This window comes from Diadema setosum, chromosome 14, assembly GCF_964275005.1.
Source record: "Diadema setosum chromosome 14, eeDiaSeto1, whole genome shotgun sequence".
NCBI classification, from domain to species: domain Eukaryota; kingdom Metazoa; phylum Echinodermata; class Echinoidea; order Diadematoida; family Diadematidae; genus Diadema; species Diadema setosum.
The window spans coordinates 29,344,253-29,366,719 of record NC_092698.1 but is presented as its reverse complement, the minus strand read 5'-3'; the positions used below and the strand labels follow the sequence as shown (position 1 = coordinate 29,366,719).

Genomic DNA, 22,467 nt, shown 5'->3' with positions numbered 1-22,467 from the left:
CATGCTAAAAATAAATCTTTGGCCCCACTGCTTTGAGTTCAATTACAAACCTAATCCAAAAGTCTGTAATAAAATGTCAATATAGGAGTTTCATTTAACGAACTGATAAAGATAGGGATGGGAAGCATAATTTATAACATCAGGTATTTAGGCAATTTACAAACAAGTCTTGCATTTATGTTCTCTGAAACCCTCTGGCAATCCTGTGTAGTCGGGTGATGGCGCTGGCTTCGGTTTCTCAGGAGATACGAAGGTGGATTCTTATCTCTTTCGTGTTTGGCGAGTGTCCACGCCTTATCTCTTGGCAAACAGTATGTTTCAATTCTACACGTTCCAGTCTCGACAGGGGTGATAACACTAGTAAACAGCATTCCCGAGTATGTTCCTTTTTTCATAGGTATTTTCCTTTTACACATGTAGATACTTTTCTCTACACGAGATAATTTACTTGTATTGTATAGCTCTTGAAAAAAAAAAATCTGAGGGAAATGTTACTCATGATTAACAAAGGCTAAAATATGCAGGTAAATAATCACTGTACAAATGTAAATTAGTATATAATTTCCCTGTCTGCACTAGGTGATATTTTCCAACCCATGTATGGTTCCTACAGTTCTGATCTGTACTTGCTAATTGCAATAATCTAATAGTATAAAAGTAGCTATAAGTATTTGGATCGTGTCAATATGATATAGTCCATGTCATCTGTGCAAGTCAAAATTTCACCACATTATGCTGACGAGGCTGCTAACGTCTTTATGGCAAAAATGCACCTCTTTGACGAGTGAAGCTTGAATTGGTTAAGATGATAATTCACTTTGATTTTCCAAGAGATACTGATGGACACATCATAAGAAAAGATACAATGCAAAAACAAAGTGGTTTAAAGCTCAAGACTAGCACACTACCTGCAATAATTTGGACGGGGGTCTCAACTTACCACACGTTTTTCCCTGAAGTCGATGCCTACTGTAGAGATGAACTTTGAGTTGAATGTGCCATCTGTGTACTGGTAGAGGAAGCTGCTCTTGCCGACGCCAGAGTCGCCAAGGGCTAGGAACTTGATAAGGTAATCATACTCGCCACTGGCGGGCGTGGTTGTGGTGCCCGTGTCCCCCATTCTCCACTAGTCACTCTGCAGACGGGGTGCAAGAGTGGTGTGATGTGGTAGTCAGGTGGTGGTGGTAGAATCGAGACGTGGGATGCTGAGCTCTGGGTCCACAATATGTCACTCTTCTATCCCTGTAGATTACTGGAGAAAAAGAACACCAGAAAAATTAGATATTTCTGTCAGACTAATGGAGGCTGTAGGTGAAGACATAAATACACATATTTATTGATTTATAAATAGCTGTGTACTATGCAAAAAACAAACAAACAAACTCTGTTGCCATCAGCAAGATTTGGCTGCATGACGTATCAAAGCTTTACATTCCTGTAGTAATTTCTCACTCAAAAGAAAACTTTGCATACCTGAAACTCTGAATGCAAAATTTGTTGACTGACGAGTAAAGCATTAAATGTCCTTAAATGCATGCTCAGCTCACCAGGTTTGTTTGTCACAATACTCTACCAATTGCAAATTTCACATCTATAGGCACAACCACCAATGAAAATGGATCCAAGCAATAAGGCTTTGTCATGCGCATGGGGCATCATCCTCGTATGTAATTCCTGGAAGCTGGGTTACCGGTCTTCTCACAGAAGCCAATCATCAAACCGCAAAATATACGGACGTGTAATGGCTTCTTCCACTGTCGTGCTCTCTTACAAATCAATGACATCTGAGATAGGCCATCAAGCACACAAATAATCAGTCCTCACTTTCAAGCCATAGCCAGGAAGAAATGAAAACAAGTGACAAAAAGTCCTTACAGTCAGTGTGCAATCCAAGCAAAGCAAACACTTCTACTCCAGAAGCTCTCCCTTTATTTTCTTTCACTTTACCTCTTTATTTCTCTCTGTCTTTCTCTTTGCATTTTTGCTCTCTTCTTCCTCCTCACTTTGTGCATCTATAATGATCAAGAAGAATATGCCTCCTTCCATATGGATTAAATGATGTCTATACAACATACACTTACATGACAAAGTAAATGCATTCTCCATTTAGGCAGCATTCTAGTGCCAATGGACATTAACCCGTTGAGGACGGACTGACTTTGCTACAACATGCATTTCCCATAGACACCTGCCCAAGTATACTCGGGACTCATCCTAAATGGGTTAATAGACCTTCAACCATCATCATCTCTGGCTAATTACAGATTGTACTATGTTTTGAAATGGGCAGCTCTCTCCATCAGAATACATCAATTTCCAAGCATTAAACACTTACTATTTGTGGCTGAAATGCCGCATACTCTCTATATCCCCATTTACGCATGATAGCATGCATTTGAAAGGCCCTGAGCTTGAAGGCAGCAAGCGACAGGCCCCACAATGACGTGGGGCCGATGACATGAAGTCAGCAACCGGGATATGGGTGATGACAATGCAACACCACATCTTCGGCACCGAGTCTACTCAGCGTGTGTTCACTGTCTGTCATTATGAGGACTTAGTGCAAATGAAGGTGTGTTTGTGGGATTGGCCTTGAATAATAGGCAAACACAATGGTATAAGTGATGATCATCCAGGGGAACTTTGATTTGAAAATAATTTTAGCTTCAAAAGATGCAAACGGATTCGTCAGGTGTTGACAGGATCTATATATTATACAGGGTACATAATATACATGTTTTTTCACATGTTTCGAGATCTCACTTAGATTGTTCATTACAAGATATTCCTGTAATAACAAATGCATCATGTCAGACTGATGCTAAGCACTCAAGCACAATTATCATCCATCATACTTAGTGTAGTTCTTTTTCCATCAAAAAAACATGAAACAATTAAAATGGAAATGCACAGGAACATGTCCTACTTTATTCATGGGAACTTCAAAGGAAGGTCTTTGCTTTATCTTAGCAACTGTTTTTTAAGCCAAGATGAAAAAAAAAAAGCTCATTAAGTTTTGCTCATAAATCATATAAAGCTCATAAATTTTGTATACCTGCATATTTTCCACCTGCATGGCCTCTGCAGAAAAAAAAAAGAATCATACAAAAGAAGTACCTCAGTAACCATAAAGGTTTATGCTTCAGTAGAGGACAGTTTTTATCTTTTATTCCTAATTGCAGATGTCACTGCTTTTTCAGGCCAATACACACAAGGAAGCTCCCAACAAAATTCATTCTTCAACTTCTTTGTTGATGTGTGAAATTTCCTTCCATAATCAATGCGCACATGGAAGCAGAATGAACCCCCAACGAGATTATTGACGCAAATGCCTGGTTAACCTGTTTACGACTATTTCTCTCTATACCTATAATTAGTTCTTTAGAGAAACTATGTCATGACCGGATCAAACTAAATTTTGTTATGGTTAAGAATACTCTTCTTTCTTGGATTCAACCTCTCCACTGTCCGTTAATGAAAAGAGGCGGAGAGATTCCACCTATTACAGACAGCAGCAAGGGGAAGAAAACACAGTATCTATGTACTAATGATTAAAGTCGAAGTGGCCCTCACTCTCCTCTAGCAGTGAGGCAGGATGTGGCGAAGCATCGCCTCCTAGAAATGTCAGGGGCAGTGTACCAGTGGCTGCTGCTGCTCCAGAACATTAACATCATCACATTAGGTATTGTTACATACATCCTGTACATTAATGGCTAATGGATGTATTTGTGAGCTGCTGTATCCTTGGCAGCTAACGGCCATTTACCACAAACTAGCTGATTGCTCTCACTCAGCACGGATGCAGTCGACACCTTCAAAACTTTTGGAACTACATAATTCAAGTTTGAAATAGACAGGATGTACATCTTGTTAGTTAAAATATCTGTGAAATCAAGCTCAATAGTGCTGTACAACTGACCCTTCTATACGCTTTATCTCATCTATTGCTAATTTCATCACACATTTCAATTTCATTACCACAGTCACGAACTACCATCAATATGTCATCTCCATTTTAGTCAAGAGGTCAATGCTAATGTACAGTTTGAGAAACCTAGGAAGGAAAAGCAATACCTCACTACTTTCTTTTCCATCATGATAGGAAACTAGGCATTACATGTGTTGCTTATCAACTAAGGTTTAGTCACAGATATTGTTTAAAGTCTACATGTTGGCTAGACATGAATTACTGTTAAAACTAAATTGTTAAACATTCTAATTCTGCTGGCCCAAAAAGTCATGTTGCTTTGTATTATCATCAACTGATTCTTGATAGTAAGCATGGCAAAGAATGTAATAACACTTCCCCGCCCCCCACAAAAAAAAAGAGAGCAAAAGGGAGAGAGATAGAGATAAGTAAAATGTTTCCTCTTTGCTAGTTAAAGGGAAGAAAAGCTTAAATAACTTACATCATCATTATCTCTTTTGGTTGTCCTATTTAGCAATACATTTGCTCTACACACTTTAAATCTCAGGCAGAAACTTGCATATCACTAAGCAGGTAATGTGAAACAACAAAATTGACCTTTTCTTTGCTATAATGGCATATTTCCTGGAGCAGGTATTAGTGTAACTGCATATGATGGATGCATTCAGGAACTATTTTATTCATGCAGTTTGGGTAAATGTTCACCTGAGTCGTACTTCTTTCCAGGCTAATGGACGCATCATTTGCCTTCTCCACGGAGTACCAATGTAGACAACAATTTATGTTTTTCAACTTAACGCTGAGGGCTATTTTTCCATCTCTCTCTCTCTCTCTCTCTCTCCTTTTTTCCCCACATATCCTTTGCTCTTTATCAATTACTTTCTCTTACAGCCATACTGCACTTCCCCTCTGCTCCCCCACCCCTTCTCTCCATGGGTTATCTTTGCATAGCGTGTACAGTAATATGCATTTCTTTTGAGTAATTCAACTGTCTGCATGTCCTGTCATTCAACTCCATTTTACCTTGCCTATTTAAGTCTTTGTGGAACCTGTGGTAACAAATTGTTGTTGTTGCTGCTGCTGCTGCTGCTGTGCTGCTCCTGCTGTTGAAAGTGTGTGTAGCACTGAAGGTAAATGTACTGTTTAGCCTTTTTGCATAACTCATGGACATTGTATATATGCAATTGATTCTGTGCAACATGAAACCTTTGCGTCTTGTTGTGAAACTATCATAAAGATGAATATTGATGTTTGCCTACAACTTATTTTTTTCCGAATGCCTGATTTCCCTATGTTCCAATCTCTTTGAGTTTTATTATGTTGTGATAAATGATTTTTTTCTTGTAGTCTATAAGTTCATCATTCTGCTTTGCATTTCGGAGGCAGTATCTTAAAAAAAACCAGTCAACAACAAATCTTCCGATTCAGATTGATCAGTCAACTCAGCCCTAGTACTGTAAAATGAGGAATGTTCGCGTGCATTTTAATTTCACAAATTTCGCGAGAGCCAAGATTCGCGAAATTAAAATGCACACAAAAGTTCTTATCTACACTATATGCACTGAATGTTAAAGGCAACTTGCGAAAATTTCATGCCGCGAAAAAGGCCGTCGGCTCAAATTTGCGAAAATTTCATGCCGTGAAAATATTGTGTTTTACAGTAATTTAGACACTGTATGCTCTTTTCGTTTGATTTTTTCTTCTCTCTCTCAATCTCTGTCTCTTTCATTTACACTCAGAATGCCTTTTCCCATGAAGACACAGTAATGTATTATGTTGTGCTTAAACGTTTGCATTGTGGTGAATAAGTTACCTTCATGAACTATTGGCTGAGCTATACACTATTGCAGTCTCTTACCACCCATTTTGAATGCTTTCTTTGCCAGTCACCCTTGAGTAGGCTTATACATTCAGTACTTGAATTCATTGATTCTGGGTGATTATGCCCCATTCTTTTGGTGTCCACATTTCAGCCACAGATAGCCTCTTTAAGACTTTCTTCTAGGATTCTTCCTTTCATCGCAAAGAGCTTCCCACATAGTGTTTATGCCTGTTGTCGGGAATGCCTCTTTTATTCCCAGTGATCTGTTCATGGTATCTCACATAATCTCATCCCTCCCCACCACCGTCTCACACACACACACATGCATGCTCTCCATCTCTCTCTCTCTACCCCTCCTCCTTCTTTCTATCTATAATGGATTTTTTTTGTCACCTTTTCCCACTTTATGTATTTCTCACTGAGAAAGAGCGAGAGCAAGGATCAATTACCCTACAGCACAATGACAGAGGTCTGAAAGCGCATAGAAATCTAGCTGCTTTTTCTTCATCAGACCTCCCTTCCCGTCCCTCCCAAAGTGTACATGCTGACGTAATCTTGTGCCTACAGTTTGGATTTTGCACCCCGGCCTGGCTCGTGTGAGATTACATGATAATAAGTCTGACCTGAGGTTGGAATATACACAGTATTATGAAGGAAAAAATGAGATATGTATCTTTACTCCCCATGGAACACCATCTCAAGCTAACATTTTGTCTGCAAACAACCTCAAGCTACCTCCCACAGTAACTTAGCAGAGCAACTCATCCACAAAGCTTTCACACAACAGTTCATTCCAGACCTGTCCATCAAAATTGGGAGCATTCATATGACTGCTAACTTGGCACTATCCCTGTTCAATATTATCAAGAAAAAAATAGAGGATGTGTCATGTTATGTGCTGTAGGCCACAGTATTATTTCAATCCAATCTATGATATCACTTCACTAAAAAAAAAAAAAAAAAGAAAAAAAAGAAAAAAAGAAGAAATACACTAGAAAGTAGTACGCATACAGAGGCCCCAAGTAGAAACAGAAATAGATGCTTCAATGACCAGATAGTGAGTATTCAAAAAAAAAAAAAATGTCATTCAAAATCACAGAAATCATGCATTTCAGGGTTTACTTTTGCCCTCTTCTATAATTAAACATGATGTCCAGGCAGAGATACTCCACATACACAAATTATATTTTGATGCCTTTTGATCATACAAGGGCATCTACAACCCTGTTAGTTTAGGTAGGTAATCCTTATTTCTGACCCCATATGTCTCCGTTTACATTAATTTCTTTCTTATTTCATACTTTTATACAGACACATAAATGTGATGGATATATTCATAATGTCAAAAGCTTATTAAAATAAATCCTGGCCTCCTGACACATCCTTAGTCATCACCTATATATATACATATATACATATATATTTACTTATTTATCTACAATCTATTGATCTATAAAATCTATTTATGGATGTGCGTTTTTCTGTATGCATATTGGATCAGTATTACCTTAAAATAAATAACTGCACACTTTAAAATCTCTATGAGGCTACCCTCTACATGCCAACCCTCATCATCCTACAGTGGTGTTATGATCACATGCAGTCATCACGATTAACTAATGAAACATGCAATAGTCCATGAAGTCACTTAGGAGTTGTACAAGATGGTACATTACTTCCTAATGTTGACATGATGAGCTATGATCTCATAGTGATCACTGTAAGTGAATTTTATCTGGCTTACTGAACACAGTGCATATATATCAAGCATTCTCCGACAAGACTCTCTACACATTGAGGGGCCCTCTCTTGCTCATCTATTTGCAAACATTTGCAATATACAATGTACATGTATATCGTCGCTGGGGCGACAAGACCTCGTATCTACGAAGTCAAATGTTTAGGAGAGCCAAAAAACATGGCGGCCAAAGCACTAGAGCAAATGGGAAAGCCTTTCCTTTGACATGATGTGGTGGCTTTATTTTTGGAGTAAGACAGTTGGGATTTGAACACGACATCACTCAACCCATTATTTGACCATTAATCCAAAAAAGTCATTTTCATTAAAATTGCAGATGTAAGGTCTTGTCACCCCAGCCACGATATGCAGAATTCACAGATAAGATGCTACATGTAAGAACCTACAGTTCTTACTTATATCTGTTTTCATATCATATTGACAAGGAAGCTGATGTTGTTATTTGTATGTTTGTAAGAGTCTAACTAATTCCTATTTTTTTTAATTGTTCTGTAATCCCATTCATATCATTGAGTTATTAAATTGAATTATTCAGATAGAAATATCTCTGAATGTATCAATTATATTGGTATCCAAGATTTCAATGTATGGATGGAACTGCAGACCACTCATTTTGGTTTCGTCTAATGTGTGAATGTTTTAACTGCAGGAAGACTTTGGATAAGTCAAGTCCTAAAATTATGCTGTGGAGCACTACACCCTGTTTGTAAAGATTCAATTTCATGTCAAAATACTTTGACAAATGGCAGAAAAGTAAATTATATCTGTATATCAATTCCAAAATATGGAAAAATATGGTATAAAAAGGAAAAAAATAGAAAGGAAAAAATCTAGGAAACTCCAGAGAATATGCCTGTGATTACTTGTGCTTCTACTGCTACAGAGATATCTCAATCATGTGAGTGGGATGAAGCATGACAGATATCTTCCTTTATAAGCCTAGCCGAGTGTGCCACATCTTATTGCTAATTCATTCTGGGCCATCATGCATTATGGATGAATACCAAAGAAGAAGAAAATGGATCATGGAGTGTGTTTGTGCTAAGAATGGATTATCAGTTTTGAACAAATGCATACTTTATTGCTGATAATCTCTTCACAGCAGTTTCCATTTCCATCTGGCTAAAGTAAGATTAGATTAAAGTCACAAAAAAGAAATGGTGTTTGTCCTTATGATACAGGCATACATAACCTGCCACTTTCAAATTAATTTTTGTAAGGTTTCTCTGAAAATGCAAAGTTGCATACCATCTGCCCCCTTAACCACTTAACTAATCTATGACATGTATACATATATATTTTGTATGGACTTATATCAACATCTGGTTCAGTTACTTTTGTGTGTGCTAGGCAACTGTATATCCACTGACTTTTAAAATGTAGTGTAAAGTATCTATTCTGGATTGCTATGATAAGTCAGGCATTACAGTTGTACTTGATAATCTCTTGAATGCACTACCTGTATTCTTGTAAACATGTGACATACAAAAAAAAATGTCACTATTGAGTACAAATGCAACATTCACAAGTAGAGCAGATGACCATCTTGAGTGTGTACTACATGTAAGCATGCCTACATTCTGAGACAAGTACGTTATGATTTATTTTGATAAAAAACATCAATAACATTAAATCCAAAATAGAACACACTAATTTTCCATGACATTTCATGGATTGATCCCATTGACCTTGGCATAGTCCTAATCAAATTTCATTTCTCTGCCTCTGGGCTTGATGGTGGAACTGTAAAACTGATCTGCAAATTGCTATTTTTTTTCCCTAGTAGCGTTTTTGCCAGCATTGAATAGTCAGGAGATATTATCCTGGTGAATATATATCAGAGAATACAAAATTAATCAAGGACACATACCTTCGTAAAACATCACACTTGTTACTTCTGAGGTGTGGTAAATTCTTACATATTTATCTTACACATTCATTTTCCTGTTATTCCCCATCAACTCTCCAGTTCTTCCACCCCCCCCCCAAAAAAAAAAAAAAATACCCAGCATCAACCTTACAAGGGCTTCTCTGTCCTTTATAAATGAATTATATAGAGGGCAATTTTGGCTCTACTTGGGGATACTATCCGAGCATCCATTATGAATGAAAAATTGACCCTGTTACACATCAAAGTGTCATACAAGTTGCAGTCTGAAGATCTAAATGAGAGATAAACTGCTAATTGCTCCCATGGCAGACTTATGTCACAGAAATGAGGACATAGTTCTGCATCAACTGAAATGTTCAAATATTTGCAATGTAATTTGATAGCTCAGGATGTTTTGCAGCTGTTCTGTTTCATGACCCATCACACACCACATTGACAAATTTGCTCTTTGGTATTTTCTCTAATGAAGCATGACTCTGAGAACACAAACTGCAATTTTGAATTATCAGAGGGTCCCTGGATAAATTTTGAAATGGTTCATACAGCAGCTCCACTCTGTCTGCAATTAAGTGGAATGACTTTTCAAACTTCTCCAACATTATCATTCCCTTGATGTCAAAGACTCACAACTAAAGCATAAATGATCAAGACATGCAATGATAAAAGCATAATTGTTAAAACTGCTTGTAAAACTGCTTCCTCCCTTAAAATCCACCTCTCGCAGTAAACCATCTTGCAGCATTGTCCAATCCTATAGACCTGTTCCTTTTAAGATGCCCACTGTTGCTCTAAAGTTGCAACAATTGGGGAAGCTGTGGCAACACCTAAGGTGAAACCAAGAGCTGTAACAGCAATAATTGCAATACGATAATTGCAAACACCTGACAGAAATGAGCCATGGCATCAGCAGATGATTTTGCAACTTTAATTTCTAAAGTCATTACATGTGTTGTAGCATTTGAATACATTGTGTGTTATCAATTCTGAATTTCAGGTAACCATATTCCATGATTGAAGAGTTTTTATGTTTTATGACACCAGCAATAGGGTACGACAGTACAGAAAGGCCGTGTCTTCATCCTGACAGTGATGTGAATTTATGACAAAATGACTGACATGTCTTAAAATCAATCTCCAGCCAAGAAAACCCAATTGTAAAGTCATCATGAATGTAATGAAATTTCTCTTTCTTTAGTGTCACTAATAAATTTTTATGAAAGATTAGTCACTTGTATCATGCTACATAAGACTTTGATTGGCAACTAAGAGCAGATGGAGGAAATATTCCACTTGATGAAAAGCAAATTTACCACAGGACCACGAATGTTTGCTTTAAACAGGCGATTTTTTTAAACAGAAAAGCTCTGCACAAAGGGAAGATTATTATCCAGTTTGCTGGGCAGATGGGGTCAATGCCACAGCAATTTTGATTTGCTTCAGATCACCAAATTTTAGTCAAATCAATGAATGCATAATGTAAGGAATACAAGATCCTCTTTTATACATATGTAAAATATAAAAGTTCATTCCATGGAGGGCAAAAATCAGCGCCAAAGAGTGCCTTCATGCGAGCATTTTTTTCACACTCAGTGGGCTGAACAACCTTTACTTCTGATTGACACAGCAGCTACAATTGTATGTACAGCTGATCCGTACTCTTGAAGGATTGTGCAGTTCCATTGCAGTCCTTCCCTCTCCACCACCTGCACCCCTTTCCTAAAGTGTAAGTGCACAGTGTATTCTGTCATCTGGAGGACATCACAGACTATCCTATGAGAATAAGAATTTGAATGTATACTTCTCAAATTCTTGTGATCACTGCTAAGTATTCCTCCTTGCATAAAATACAAAGTAAGAATGCATTCATTTTCCTCCTACGCCACATACATGTATGCTACAGGGAATAAATAACATGGATTTCTAACATTTTTTCCTCTTACATGTATAAACAATCAGAGCATGCTTTGCCTACTTAAAGGTAAATTGCAATTTCAGGAGGCATCAGTAATCATATTTTTCTTCTCCTGTGAACATATAGTATTTGATATATCATATGTGAGAATAGAGCATGCCTCAAGCTTTGTGCAAGTTCTTAGAAAAAAGAAGAAGAATATTTCAATCCAAGTTGCAAACATGGCATGACTATATCTTGCAGGTCAAAAGAGTATGCTAGACAAGATTTTGAAATGAAAAACAAACAGTTTTGGTTGCAAATAGGTGACACTTTATCAAAGGTTAGGCATTTAATTGGGGCAAGCACTTTAGTATACTGTGCAAACATGCAAACAAATGGTGTATACACAGTTTCACGGCATTTGTTTGCTGACCGGTTGGACTATATTCATTGAATGTTTGTGGCTTGTCATGCATTGCTAATCCTAGCTTACAATGCCATAAGACTCTCTCAAGATCATCATCCTGTATAATGCAAAATGTATCAATAATGGCTACTGTATTATTCACTCTGAAGTTTTAAAAAAAAAATACTTTGATAATAATATTGATGTGTTGATGAGAATTAGTCAAAGAATACAGTGTGCAAAACATATCTCACTGCACAAATAATGAAAATGTCAAAGAGCTCCATGTAAATTAGTGTTTTGTTGTTTAACTTACTAGTTACAACAACAAAAAATCTTAATATAAAATGCACAATGGGTGCAATGTATTCTGGCTTTTTAAATGCAGAAATGGCCGTTTCATGAAAATGGATGAACTGTTGTAAGCATACAATGCAGGCTTGCAAATTGAAAAACAAGTTAGCTATGTTCATTGCACAGAAGAAAAAAAAAGCCAAAGATATGAAGACATCTGTAAAAACATCCTTGTTTCCTCACAGTAAGTCCATTACCCTAATACAGATGAATGTTCTCCGCTCGCATTGCAGGAGCATTGCCCGGGTGTATACGAGGAAAGTAATTAGACAGTGCAGAGACCCTACGGCCTCTTATCTAGTGGTCCGTCACAGCGTCTCAGATTAATTGGGGATGGAGGCAAAAATCCAATAAAGGCCTGATGATCTCTGATGGGACTATCCCAGGGTCTTCATATTACCCTTCACATAATAAAGAGTGGACTTGTGTCCAATGCTGCTGGCATAACGTTGTATTCTGCATTTTTGAGACTGCTGTTCATAAATACATTATGTATACATTCTAAATGTTGTCAATAATTATCACTTTGCACATCAACATGTGTACATGTATCTGTCTGTATACACAGTTGTAAGTGTGTGTGTCCGATATATACACTGTATGATTATATCAGTTGTACATATAGAATCTAAAAGTCACACAGTGGTGCGTACATGTACAAGCTACAGCATGACTAACACACAGTACTCATATTTAGGTCATAGGCAATATATGTGCACAAATATACATACCTGAATAATTCTGGTGGTAGGTGGTCTCATGGTACACAGCCATGTTTTCTTTCTTGGGTCATGAAGGACTTACAATGTACTCGATCTACAACTGTAAATGTTTCAGTAAACATGTTGTTACCATTCTCACTGGGCATCTCAATTGCAGTTTCAAATTGTGAGGATGGGATAATCAAAGAATTTGAAAGTTAGCATGACTTCTGCGGACCCCCCCCCCCATTCCTCCTATACAGTGTATCTTCCAGGTCAATCTCCAGTGTGTGCAGAACACGTGTAACATCGCATGTTATTGGATTTATCGCTAGTGCTGCAGTTACAATGTACAGTACAAATGTAATGTATTTCTTCCAGTTTACAGTAGTTTTCATTCAATGGGCTTGTCACTTTAAAGTGAGAGGCCCACCGGAAACTTAGGTGTTGTAGATGATTATTTAGTTTCAGGGATAAATTTGTATCATCCATACTGTAATTACATGTAGCTATCATTGAATAGCATAAGTGATAATGCATTACAGATATTCACCTAGGATTAGGAGATTTTTTCACAGTTCATCTTTATAACGAAGAGGAAATGCTGAGATTGTCATCCATTATGATAGTTTCTCTTTAGTGAAAAACAACCATGCTTGATGAAAGTAATACAAAATTGTGATTAGCTTGCAAAAAAATACCCCAGTAATGTAAAACCCAACGAAATACTTTCGATCAAAGACTGTATCACAGAAAACAGCAAAATGCAACCAGGCCATAACGGTCCTTTGTTCAATCTTAAGAAGCCCTTTGATTCACAATTAATTGAATGTTGGTAGCCTGTGCAGTCAAATAAATCTATCAGAAGGTTGGTATCAATTATGAAAATAATTTCACACTATTCCCTCTTGCATTACATTGACAGTTCTAACACACTTTATATGTACATTTGCAGCTAAAATCAGCTCAGGTATGATGTCCACTAGCCTTCACATTAACACCTTCTGGGATGGATTGGCAGTCACTTAATGGGTATTAATCTGTAGAAGAAATTAAGCGAACTCCTCGAGCAGGTGCCAGTACCTTTGAGTTCTTCTTCTGGGTCAGATAAATTTTTGTATCATGTTACACAATTAAGCAAAAAGTACAGGTTCATGGTACGTACCATGCTCTCTGAACTTTTGAAATTAGTCATGGCAGTGTCTTTGTTCATTACAATCGTCAAACATACAAATTGTATTTGAACATGGATACTTTTAAACAAAAATACAGTATTTCTGAATATGGAAATAATTCTTCCCACACACAGTTCATATGAATGGCTTGATAAAGTCTGAGTGCACTAGTGCATAGAAATATGTAGCTCTGCAAGGAATACAAGTTGAATACCTTACACATTCTATTTCTGGATTAACTTTCTCTTCTTTGGTACTTTGCTATGGAATACCTGCAACACCATACACGTGGTTCATATCATGAACCTTGGATATGGGAACAGTGTGTTGTACATGACTTATTTGTAATACGTATTAAACAGCATGATGTTGAGGGACTACATACACAGAACTGGCAACCATTTTGTCAGCAGAATTCAACCAATAAATCAACTTACAAAGTACTGTACTTAAAAATGCAATACATAATTTTTTAATGTCCTAAAAGCCCTCAAAAGATGTCTCAGGCTTTGTAATGGTCCCAGAGGGTGACTTTGAGTCTTGTAGGACTACTCTTTCGCCATGCACATTCTATCACAATTCACTCCATTTCCACAAATACACATTTCAGAGGCTGATTCTCATATCAGTCAACTTGGGCATTATTCCAATGATGGTGTTTGTGTGTGTGGGGGGGGGGGGGGGGATTAAAAGCAATATTCTGACAAAACCTAAAGCTTCTCTGACGCACTACAGGTGTTTTACCAGATCTGAAGCTGAGTGGGAAATGATCTCCATGGAGACAAAGCTCCTTGTTGCCATGGATATGTCATGGCAGCTCGCAGTATTGCCAAGGGAAGTTTTGGTCACTTTAGGAGAGTGGAAAAGTCAGGATTTTTTTCAATTTACCGGGCACTTGGAGTAGTACTCTGTCACCTGCCTCCTTAAGAACTAGAACACATTTTTTCCCAAGCTAATGGTCATCTGTGCAAGTGAAAAGTACCAAGTAGTCACAAAACATAAGAAGTAAACTGTGGAGTAACAAGAAAAAGACCTTAATATGATTTAAAGCACATGTCTTAGTTACAACTGTATGCTCACTACCACCCCCCCCCCCCCAAAAAAAAAGAAGGCTTCTACTTGTACACATAAATTCATCAAATAGTATATAGGCCCTATGAGTTTTTTTGTTACGGTTGTTGGTGATATTTTGCATGTCATGGCCACTCAAGGATTAAATGATTATATATATAATACTGCAGTTTTCTATTAAGATTCCATCATGGATTGAGTATCCATCTGTCAATCAGCTTAAAAGAAAAAAATATATATATATAATGTAGCAAATCTACTCTATCATTCTCCAATAACTGCTTTACAATGCATTTGCAGATTATATCAAGGAGGGAAAAAATTACTCAACATTTCGTACTCAAGCTTTGGGTTCTTTTATTACAGTACATGATTCACGTAGAGTTTACTGTACATGTGACACACACACACACAGCTGTGCATCTGTTATACGCTCTGCACGAGGCCAATCAAAATATTTCACTATATTGTGTCAGTCCTTCACCCAACAGAGTAAGGATCAATGGCACAAGCCTATTATCCACTCAATCTGAGAGCAAAAAAAAAGAAAAAAAAAATCAATTTTCCCATTAATGCACAATGGGGTCCATTATAAAATACACTACAAGGGGAAAGAATGGCACGAGGGAGAGGGGAGCAGTAGCAAAAGAGGGAAGAATACAAATACCGAGAATTACAAGGAAAGTAACAAAAATGGCATTCACAGAGTGAAAGATGGAGAGAGAGATTACTTAATGGGCATGCACGCTTTAGTAGACATACATTGTACTCAGCGACAAAACGTTTGCTTCACAAACAAAATAAATGCCAATATTTAAAATTCGTGAAATTCAATTGATTGTACTCAACATGAGTAATTCAATATGATGTGTTTAATACAAAATCAACTTCAAATTTTGATGGTTTCCTGTGCAATGTTTGAAGGGTTTGTAATGTTTCACGCACAGAAATGTGAATCATTATACCATGCACATCACACTATGTCAATTTGGGTGACCTGGATTGACCGTCTGTTTGAAGGAAAAAAAAAAAAACTTTTTTTTTTTTTTTTAAAAGCAATCCTTCAAACATCTGGATCTACAGTTTGGAAGAATGCACTTACTTATGAGTTGCAATTTTTTAATGGCCTTTCATGTTTTTCAGTCTGATGGTATTTACTCAGTTGTTAAATCATGAGGTAAGTGAAAGTGTATGTGAAACCCTTGCAAAAAACACTTCAACACAGTCAGCATTAGCTTGGATATTTTGATTTGATTTAGTGAATAGAATGGGCTTCAAGAATCTACAGCATATGTTTAAGCTTGGATACAGTGGACTACAATGAAAATACATAGAATGAATATAATGTTGCAGCCTGAATTTTTACTTCAGTGTAACCGGAATTTTTATAACCATGTTCGTTGTAACGGGAGTGCACTGTACTTTGATTTCAATTAGTGAATAGAATGGGCTTTGAGAGTCTAAGGATAATAGGAGAAACCCCTTCATACTGGCTGCCACAGATTTAAACCCTCTTCTGGTTCTACCCCAAAGAAACAATGAGTCAGTGCAATCCACTAAACCCTACAGACCCCAAATTACCTTTCTCAAAGGTAACATTTTCTGTGTCTTGGTTGGATTTTTTTTTTTCATCAGCTAAGGAGTATCCAATTTTAATGAATTGTATAAAGCTGAAGAGTAAAGAGGGTTACACAATGAAGTCATGAGAACTTCTGAACAAATTAGGTGGTAGCAAGTCACATTCCCTGAGAGCATATACAATATTAAGGTGTCTGTCAGTTACTTAGCCATTAAATGATACCATGATTACAATTGTTATAATTTTGTTCTATTTTTTCCTGATTTTATTCACAGGTCATTTTTAAGTTGGGCTGTTAAAAGCAAAAAAACTCTACTTTACTTTCATTTACACTTTCTTCTACTAGAATTACATCAACTTTAAATATAAATAATAAAAGTTTTGAATTCAAAACTGTGTTTCAAACAATGTGTTTCAAAAAGAAAAAGAGAACATCAAGCAGATCGAAATTAAGGGTTTGACAAAATTGGACCCCTCCCTCCCCCCCCCCAAAAAAAAAGAAATTAATAATGCTCTTACCAAACAATATTAATAACAGTTATATTATCAATGCAAATAAGTATGCCCTAATGGAGACACAACATACCTTTCAACAACTTTCCCACTTGGGCTATGCCTACCTAAAAATACAGTGTGTAATTGATAATTGTGTTTATTGTAAAAATCATTCTTTTGTCAACAAAATCAGTTACTATAAAATCCTTTGCTACACTGTAAGTCATCTTTGATGTCAAATGGTTACAACTATAGAACACTTATGAAAAAGATGTTCTTCTTGAATTTTTGCATTAAATGGAAATTCAAGTGATATTTGCATACAATTTAAGGAGGCTGACAGTGCCAATCATAGATAACTACATAATTATGACTGATATTACTGTTTTGTGCAAAATTTTTGAACCTTGAATTTTCAAGTTTCTTTCTTTCTTGTCTGATTTTTACTGTTCTATTGTTTCATTTTTTAAGTATTTTTTTCATCTTCAACTTGTTATATCAATTTCACATATATTTTTTTTTAAAACAAACTCATTCAGTCTTGCAACCAGACCAATCCTTTGTTAAGAAGAATATTTCCATTCCTTGAATTTTATCATGCCCACAGAGTGAGAGAAAAAAAAAATCATTGACAGAATAAGTAGTTTTGCTGATGGTTTGCCTGCATGGGCAAACTTTTTTTTTTCTGTAACAATTAGGTGAAGTTCAATGTCTGAATGTCTTCATTATAATATGAAGTGTGAAGATAATCATGATTATGACAACATGAAAATAGTCGTGGCAGATCCAGGAGGGAGCACACTGGACGCCCCCCCCCCCCCTTTATTTTTGTTAAAACAAAAGAAATAAAAAGAAAAAATGGGGGAGGGTGCATGCGCCACCCTTAATTTTGTAAAGGCACCCCCTCTTTACAGAATTCCTGGAACTTTTACTCTTACAATGAAGCACCTCAGTTTAATGCTTCCACATCTTAATATTTGGCAATACTATTATTAGTTTACTGTAAACCTACATACGTCTACATTGTACATACATCCTCTCCAAGGACTACATATGTAGCTAGTAGGTACTTGTACATGGAGAATCGAGCAAGAAATCACTTGACATTCTTGCAATTTTATGTGCATGAGAGGCGTTTGATTTTCGGCTACACATTTGGGTAAAATCACAGTTCATCACTCATGCGTTTAAGCATACAAATGCATCAAGACAGGTAGGCTATATAGGTATTAATACGGAGCGTACTGGCGCTTCATAACCGCATGCCCAGCCCGTGGCATGGGGGCAAAATGTACGGGCAGAAAAGGGTTCCCCCGTAATGTCAGAGAAGTATGCCACCGACAGCTCGCAACACTGCACAAAATCAGACCACTCACAATCTCGCATCGACTGATCCCATACGCCTTTAAGAATAACAAACTGTGACTTACCTCCTTCGAAAGATTCCCGTGATTGAAGGACACAAATGAAAACAGAGATTTTCACGTTGACAATCCCAGCCTTATGTCTTCATGTCTTTAACGTGACACAATTGCACTGAAATATAAGTGTCGCATTGCCAGGGAGATCAGCATATGTTTTCCTGCTGGAACCTCGCTCGGCGTACAGACAGGTGGTGGTGATACAGGGTACCCAATACTTCGACGTGGTGCCTATTTTCCGTATGGGAATCATGCATAGATATCGCAAAGCTGCTGCTCGGTCGAGCAGACCAGGGCGCTCCCGTATATTCAAGATCGTGTGGCGGATCGGAGCACGTAAAGAGGGGGCTCCGTGTGTTCTTTACACCCACTGCATGCTGAAGCAGACACAGATTTCGGCGTTCAGGCTGTATGTATGGGATGCATGCATTTCTGATGTGCAGGGCAACACCAGTCAATCTGACGAACAGAGGCAAAACATGTTTGGCGCCATCTGACGCTGACAATGGCTGTGGTTTTAGTATTCAATAGACGCCACTCCTACTGCATGATCTCCTATAGTATTTGACACCTTACGTCCAGTTATTTATTGAGCCAGTGGGGATGAATGATAAATCAGTAATGTATTATACAAACACAAACACTTTTTTTTTCAAATAATATCTATTCATTTCCAATTAGATAATACAAAATACATATGTACATCAATTCTCTTTGGTATTACTGTACAAACATAAGAGAATAATTCTTATAAAGATAACTGAAATGATCATACATTTTTATGTTTCAATGATTTATAACAAATAAAATGGCAATAGTACAGCAATGGCAAAAAAAGAATGAAAGTATAATATATTAGAATAAAACCCATCCCCCTAGCTTACCTCACAACCCTTCCTAACCATATAGTGTACTACTTTACTGTAAACTAGCCAAAAAGAAAGAAAAAATAGATAAAAGGAAACCCCACTCCGCCCATACATAATTACCCTTCCTTTCCTTCTCACCCCTACCCATTACAATTTTACTATTTTACAACCCAAACACAAATCACAACTAAAAAATAAAACAAACAGAAATAATAAAACATATATATACACAGAAACACACACATAATGTAAATGTATTGTATATGTATTTGTATATGTTAATTGTGTGTTTTAAATTTCGCAATCACTGTACTTTACATGTTTATACGTAAAATATTTTTGAATATTCACAATGAAAATGTGTATACAATATGCTTTCTTCATTTATATGGCGATACGTTGCATGTTTACATTTTGAAATTCATAAATCAGCCGGGTTTTTTAATTACAACACGGCGGGTTGGAGTTGATTATATTATGAAGACTGTTGTCTTCATAATAATGTGCCTATCGTTGCACATTTTGGTTGTGGATAATAATAATTGTGTGTGTGTTTGTGTGTGCGTGCGTGTGTTTGTGTGTGTGTGTGTGTGTGTGTGTGTGTGCATGTGTGCGCGCGCGTGTGTGTATGTGTGCGTGGGGGTGTTTACATGCAGAGATTTTGTTTTAAAATCATCTAGAAGTACTCATGTCATCAATGTCATCTATTTTCTCTGTGTGATATGTATGTCTGTCCAATGTACGTGTTCAAAGTTTTGAAGTGAAATTGAAAAATTGAAAATGAAAATTGAAATTGAAAATCAAACTTGAAGATTGAAGCATTTTTACTGAAATGTATTTTAACAGTTGGACGACAATTTCCAAGTTTTCCCCAAATAAATCAGTCTAATGATAACAATGTCAGTACAGTGCAGATAAGATAGGTACATTGTATAATGAGCAGGCTATTAACAAGCAGGTGCAGAGGGCCAAATCATGTTTCCCAATTTACGTCGCCCATAAAGATAGGCTTAACACATTTCCTGCGGTCTCGGTCACGTAAGTCGTAGGGGACAATGTCATGTGCATTAAGCGGCAAAAGTGGGAGTGACCGCTATCATTCAAGACACTAGCTTCACAGAGAATTTTCAAATTTTGAAATGATGTCCGGAAGGAACCACTACAAAATCATTAGCTTTGTTGGGAGATTTTTTATCCTTTTTTAATATTTTTTAATGTTTTCTGGATAGCCAAAGAGAGGTACACGGCTTTTACACCTCCCTCACAATGTAAACACCATTTATAAACACTCCCCACAAACTCATAAACCCTTCCCCTACACAGACACACACACAAAAAAAAAAAAAACAACAACACACACACACACACACACGAACACACAAGCATTTACATCCATGCACACGATGCACACGAGCAATAAAAAACGATAACAATTATTGTATTAAAGTGTAAATCTATCAATTTGTTCCCATATTTGTAAGTGCACCAGTAATGTTCTCTTATGTTTGCTATCTTTTATTATTCATCTCTGTAACATAGTGTGATCCTGGGATTGATATGGAAATTGCCCCCCCCCCCCCCATTTTTTAATTACTTACCTTAAAAGGTTACAAGACATGCTTGCTTACACTTTGATAAGAGGCACCCCCTCCCAGATTACATAACCCCTCCCTATTGGAGAATGGAAGAGTCTAAGGAGTTTGGGTGAGGAGAGGCAGTGGCAGGAAGTGACAGCAGCTTTTGTGCCATTCCATGCATAGATGCTGCTACCACAACCAACGACTTGTTTCTCCTCATTCTTTCATCATTCTAGGTAAGTCTCTTCTCATTCTGATTTCATATATTTGTAATGTTATTGCAATAAGAAATGTTATTCATTTAACATTGAAATGTGTATTTTTGGGAATACACTGACATAATTATGTTCATTTCAAGGATAAGATTTATTTTGAGAGAACACTTCAGTCAGAAAGCATTGTATGGCATAGTAACTATGTGGGTATATGTTATTGAGTTTGAGTGTTGCTACTATACTAATTCTGATTTACCAAAAGTGTGTTGAATGAATATGTATCTGGTGGTGGTTTGTTGCACATGATGAGATATATATTCTGGATGTGTAATTTGTATATAATTTGTACATGGTTTTTGAGGATGTCTAGTTTGTAGTTAATGTATATAGAGACCTAGAAGCAAGTTTTGGATGTGAATGTACATTGCACCCTGCAATACAGGTGTACACACATGGTTTATACCATAGGGCACTGGCTTGAGAACTGGTCCTTTGTTTCATGCCTAGATGCAGCATTTAGAGTACCAGTACATTTATCACTCTGCCCATGGATGGGGTCTAGGCTTTTGTTCTGTGTGAGAGACTGAATAGATGCAGTCACTGACTAGGCAGAGATTGAAGGTCCAGTTTACCTTTGGGAGCAGTGATTTCAAAAATGTTCAAGATATCACATTTGATGCATATGTGTAGGTCTGTTGTATCACAAAACATCCTACCATATAGAATTTTTGCAATAATGCCCAAAATATGAGGAGATGTCAGCATTTTTCTCAATAAACCATAACTGTATACGGTTTCGCTTGAAAGCATTCTTATTATAACTATTGTTTACATTTTGTGTATTTAACAATACTTGACATCGATTATACGGATTCAAATTTTTACAGTGGTTGTTTCTATCCCTAACTCACATTTTAGAACTATTTTAAAGCACTAATGTTGGGTTTTTGTTTCATCTGCAAATGGTAAATTATGCCTTTAAGAGTTTTATGGTCAGTGGATGGGATTGCCAACCTGTGTAGCTAGTCTGAATTATTCAGACCTGCTACAAGTGAGGAAATATTTAACTACTATGCATGTATATAGTTGTATGTCATTTGTGTCTTTATCTGCTAAGATCTTCAGGCACATTACTAGTATATAGATATGTTATTGATGTTAATTCACAGATAGGATTTAAGAGTAGGTTTTGTTAGTAGGGATACATTGATAGAAAGAATGACCAGAATGTATGTATATAGCTGTGTGGTCTGCGTTATAGACTATCAAGGGGACAGGAAGTGCTGTATGTTAGTACAGTCTCCAGCGAG

The 22,467-nt window shown here is 36.9% G+C and overlaps 1 protein-coding gene across 1 annotated transcript in view; it reads right to left on the bottom strand.

The window, feature by feature from the left end:
- Positions 1-18,676, bottom strand: part of LOC140237594 (ras-related protein Rab-27A-like) — a 98,248-nt gene extending 79,572 nt beyond the window's left edge. The window contains exons 1-2 of the mRNA XM_072317526.1: positions 18,506-18,676; positions 941-1,252 (exon numbers count right to left, since the gene is read on the bottom strand). Of these exons, the coding sequence (XP_072173627.1) occupies positions 941-1,120 (180 nt within the window). The 5' untranslated portion in view covers positions 1,121-1,252; positions 18,506-18,676. The remainder of the gene's footprint in view (positions 1-940; positions 1,253-18,505) is intronic.
- Between the last annotated feature and the right edge of the window lie 3,791 nt (positions 18,677-22,467).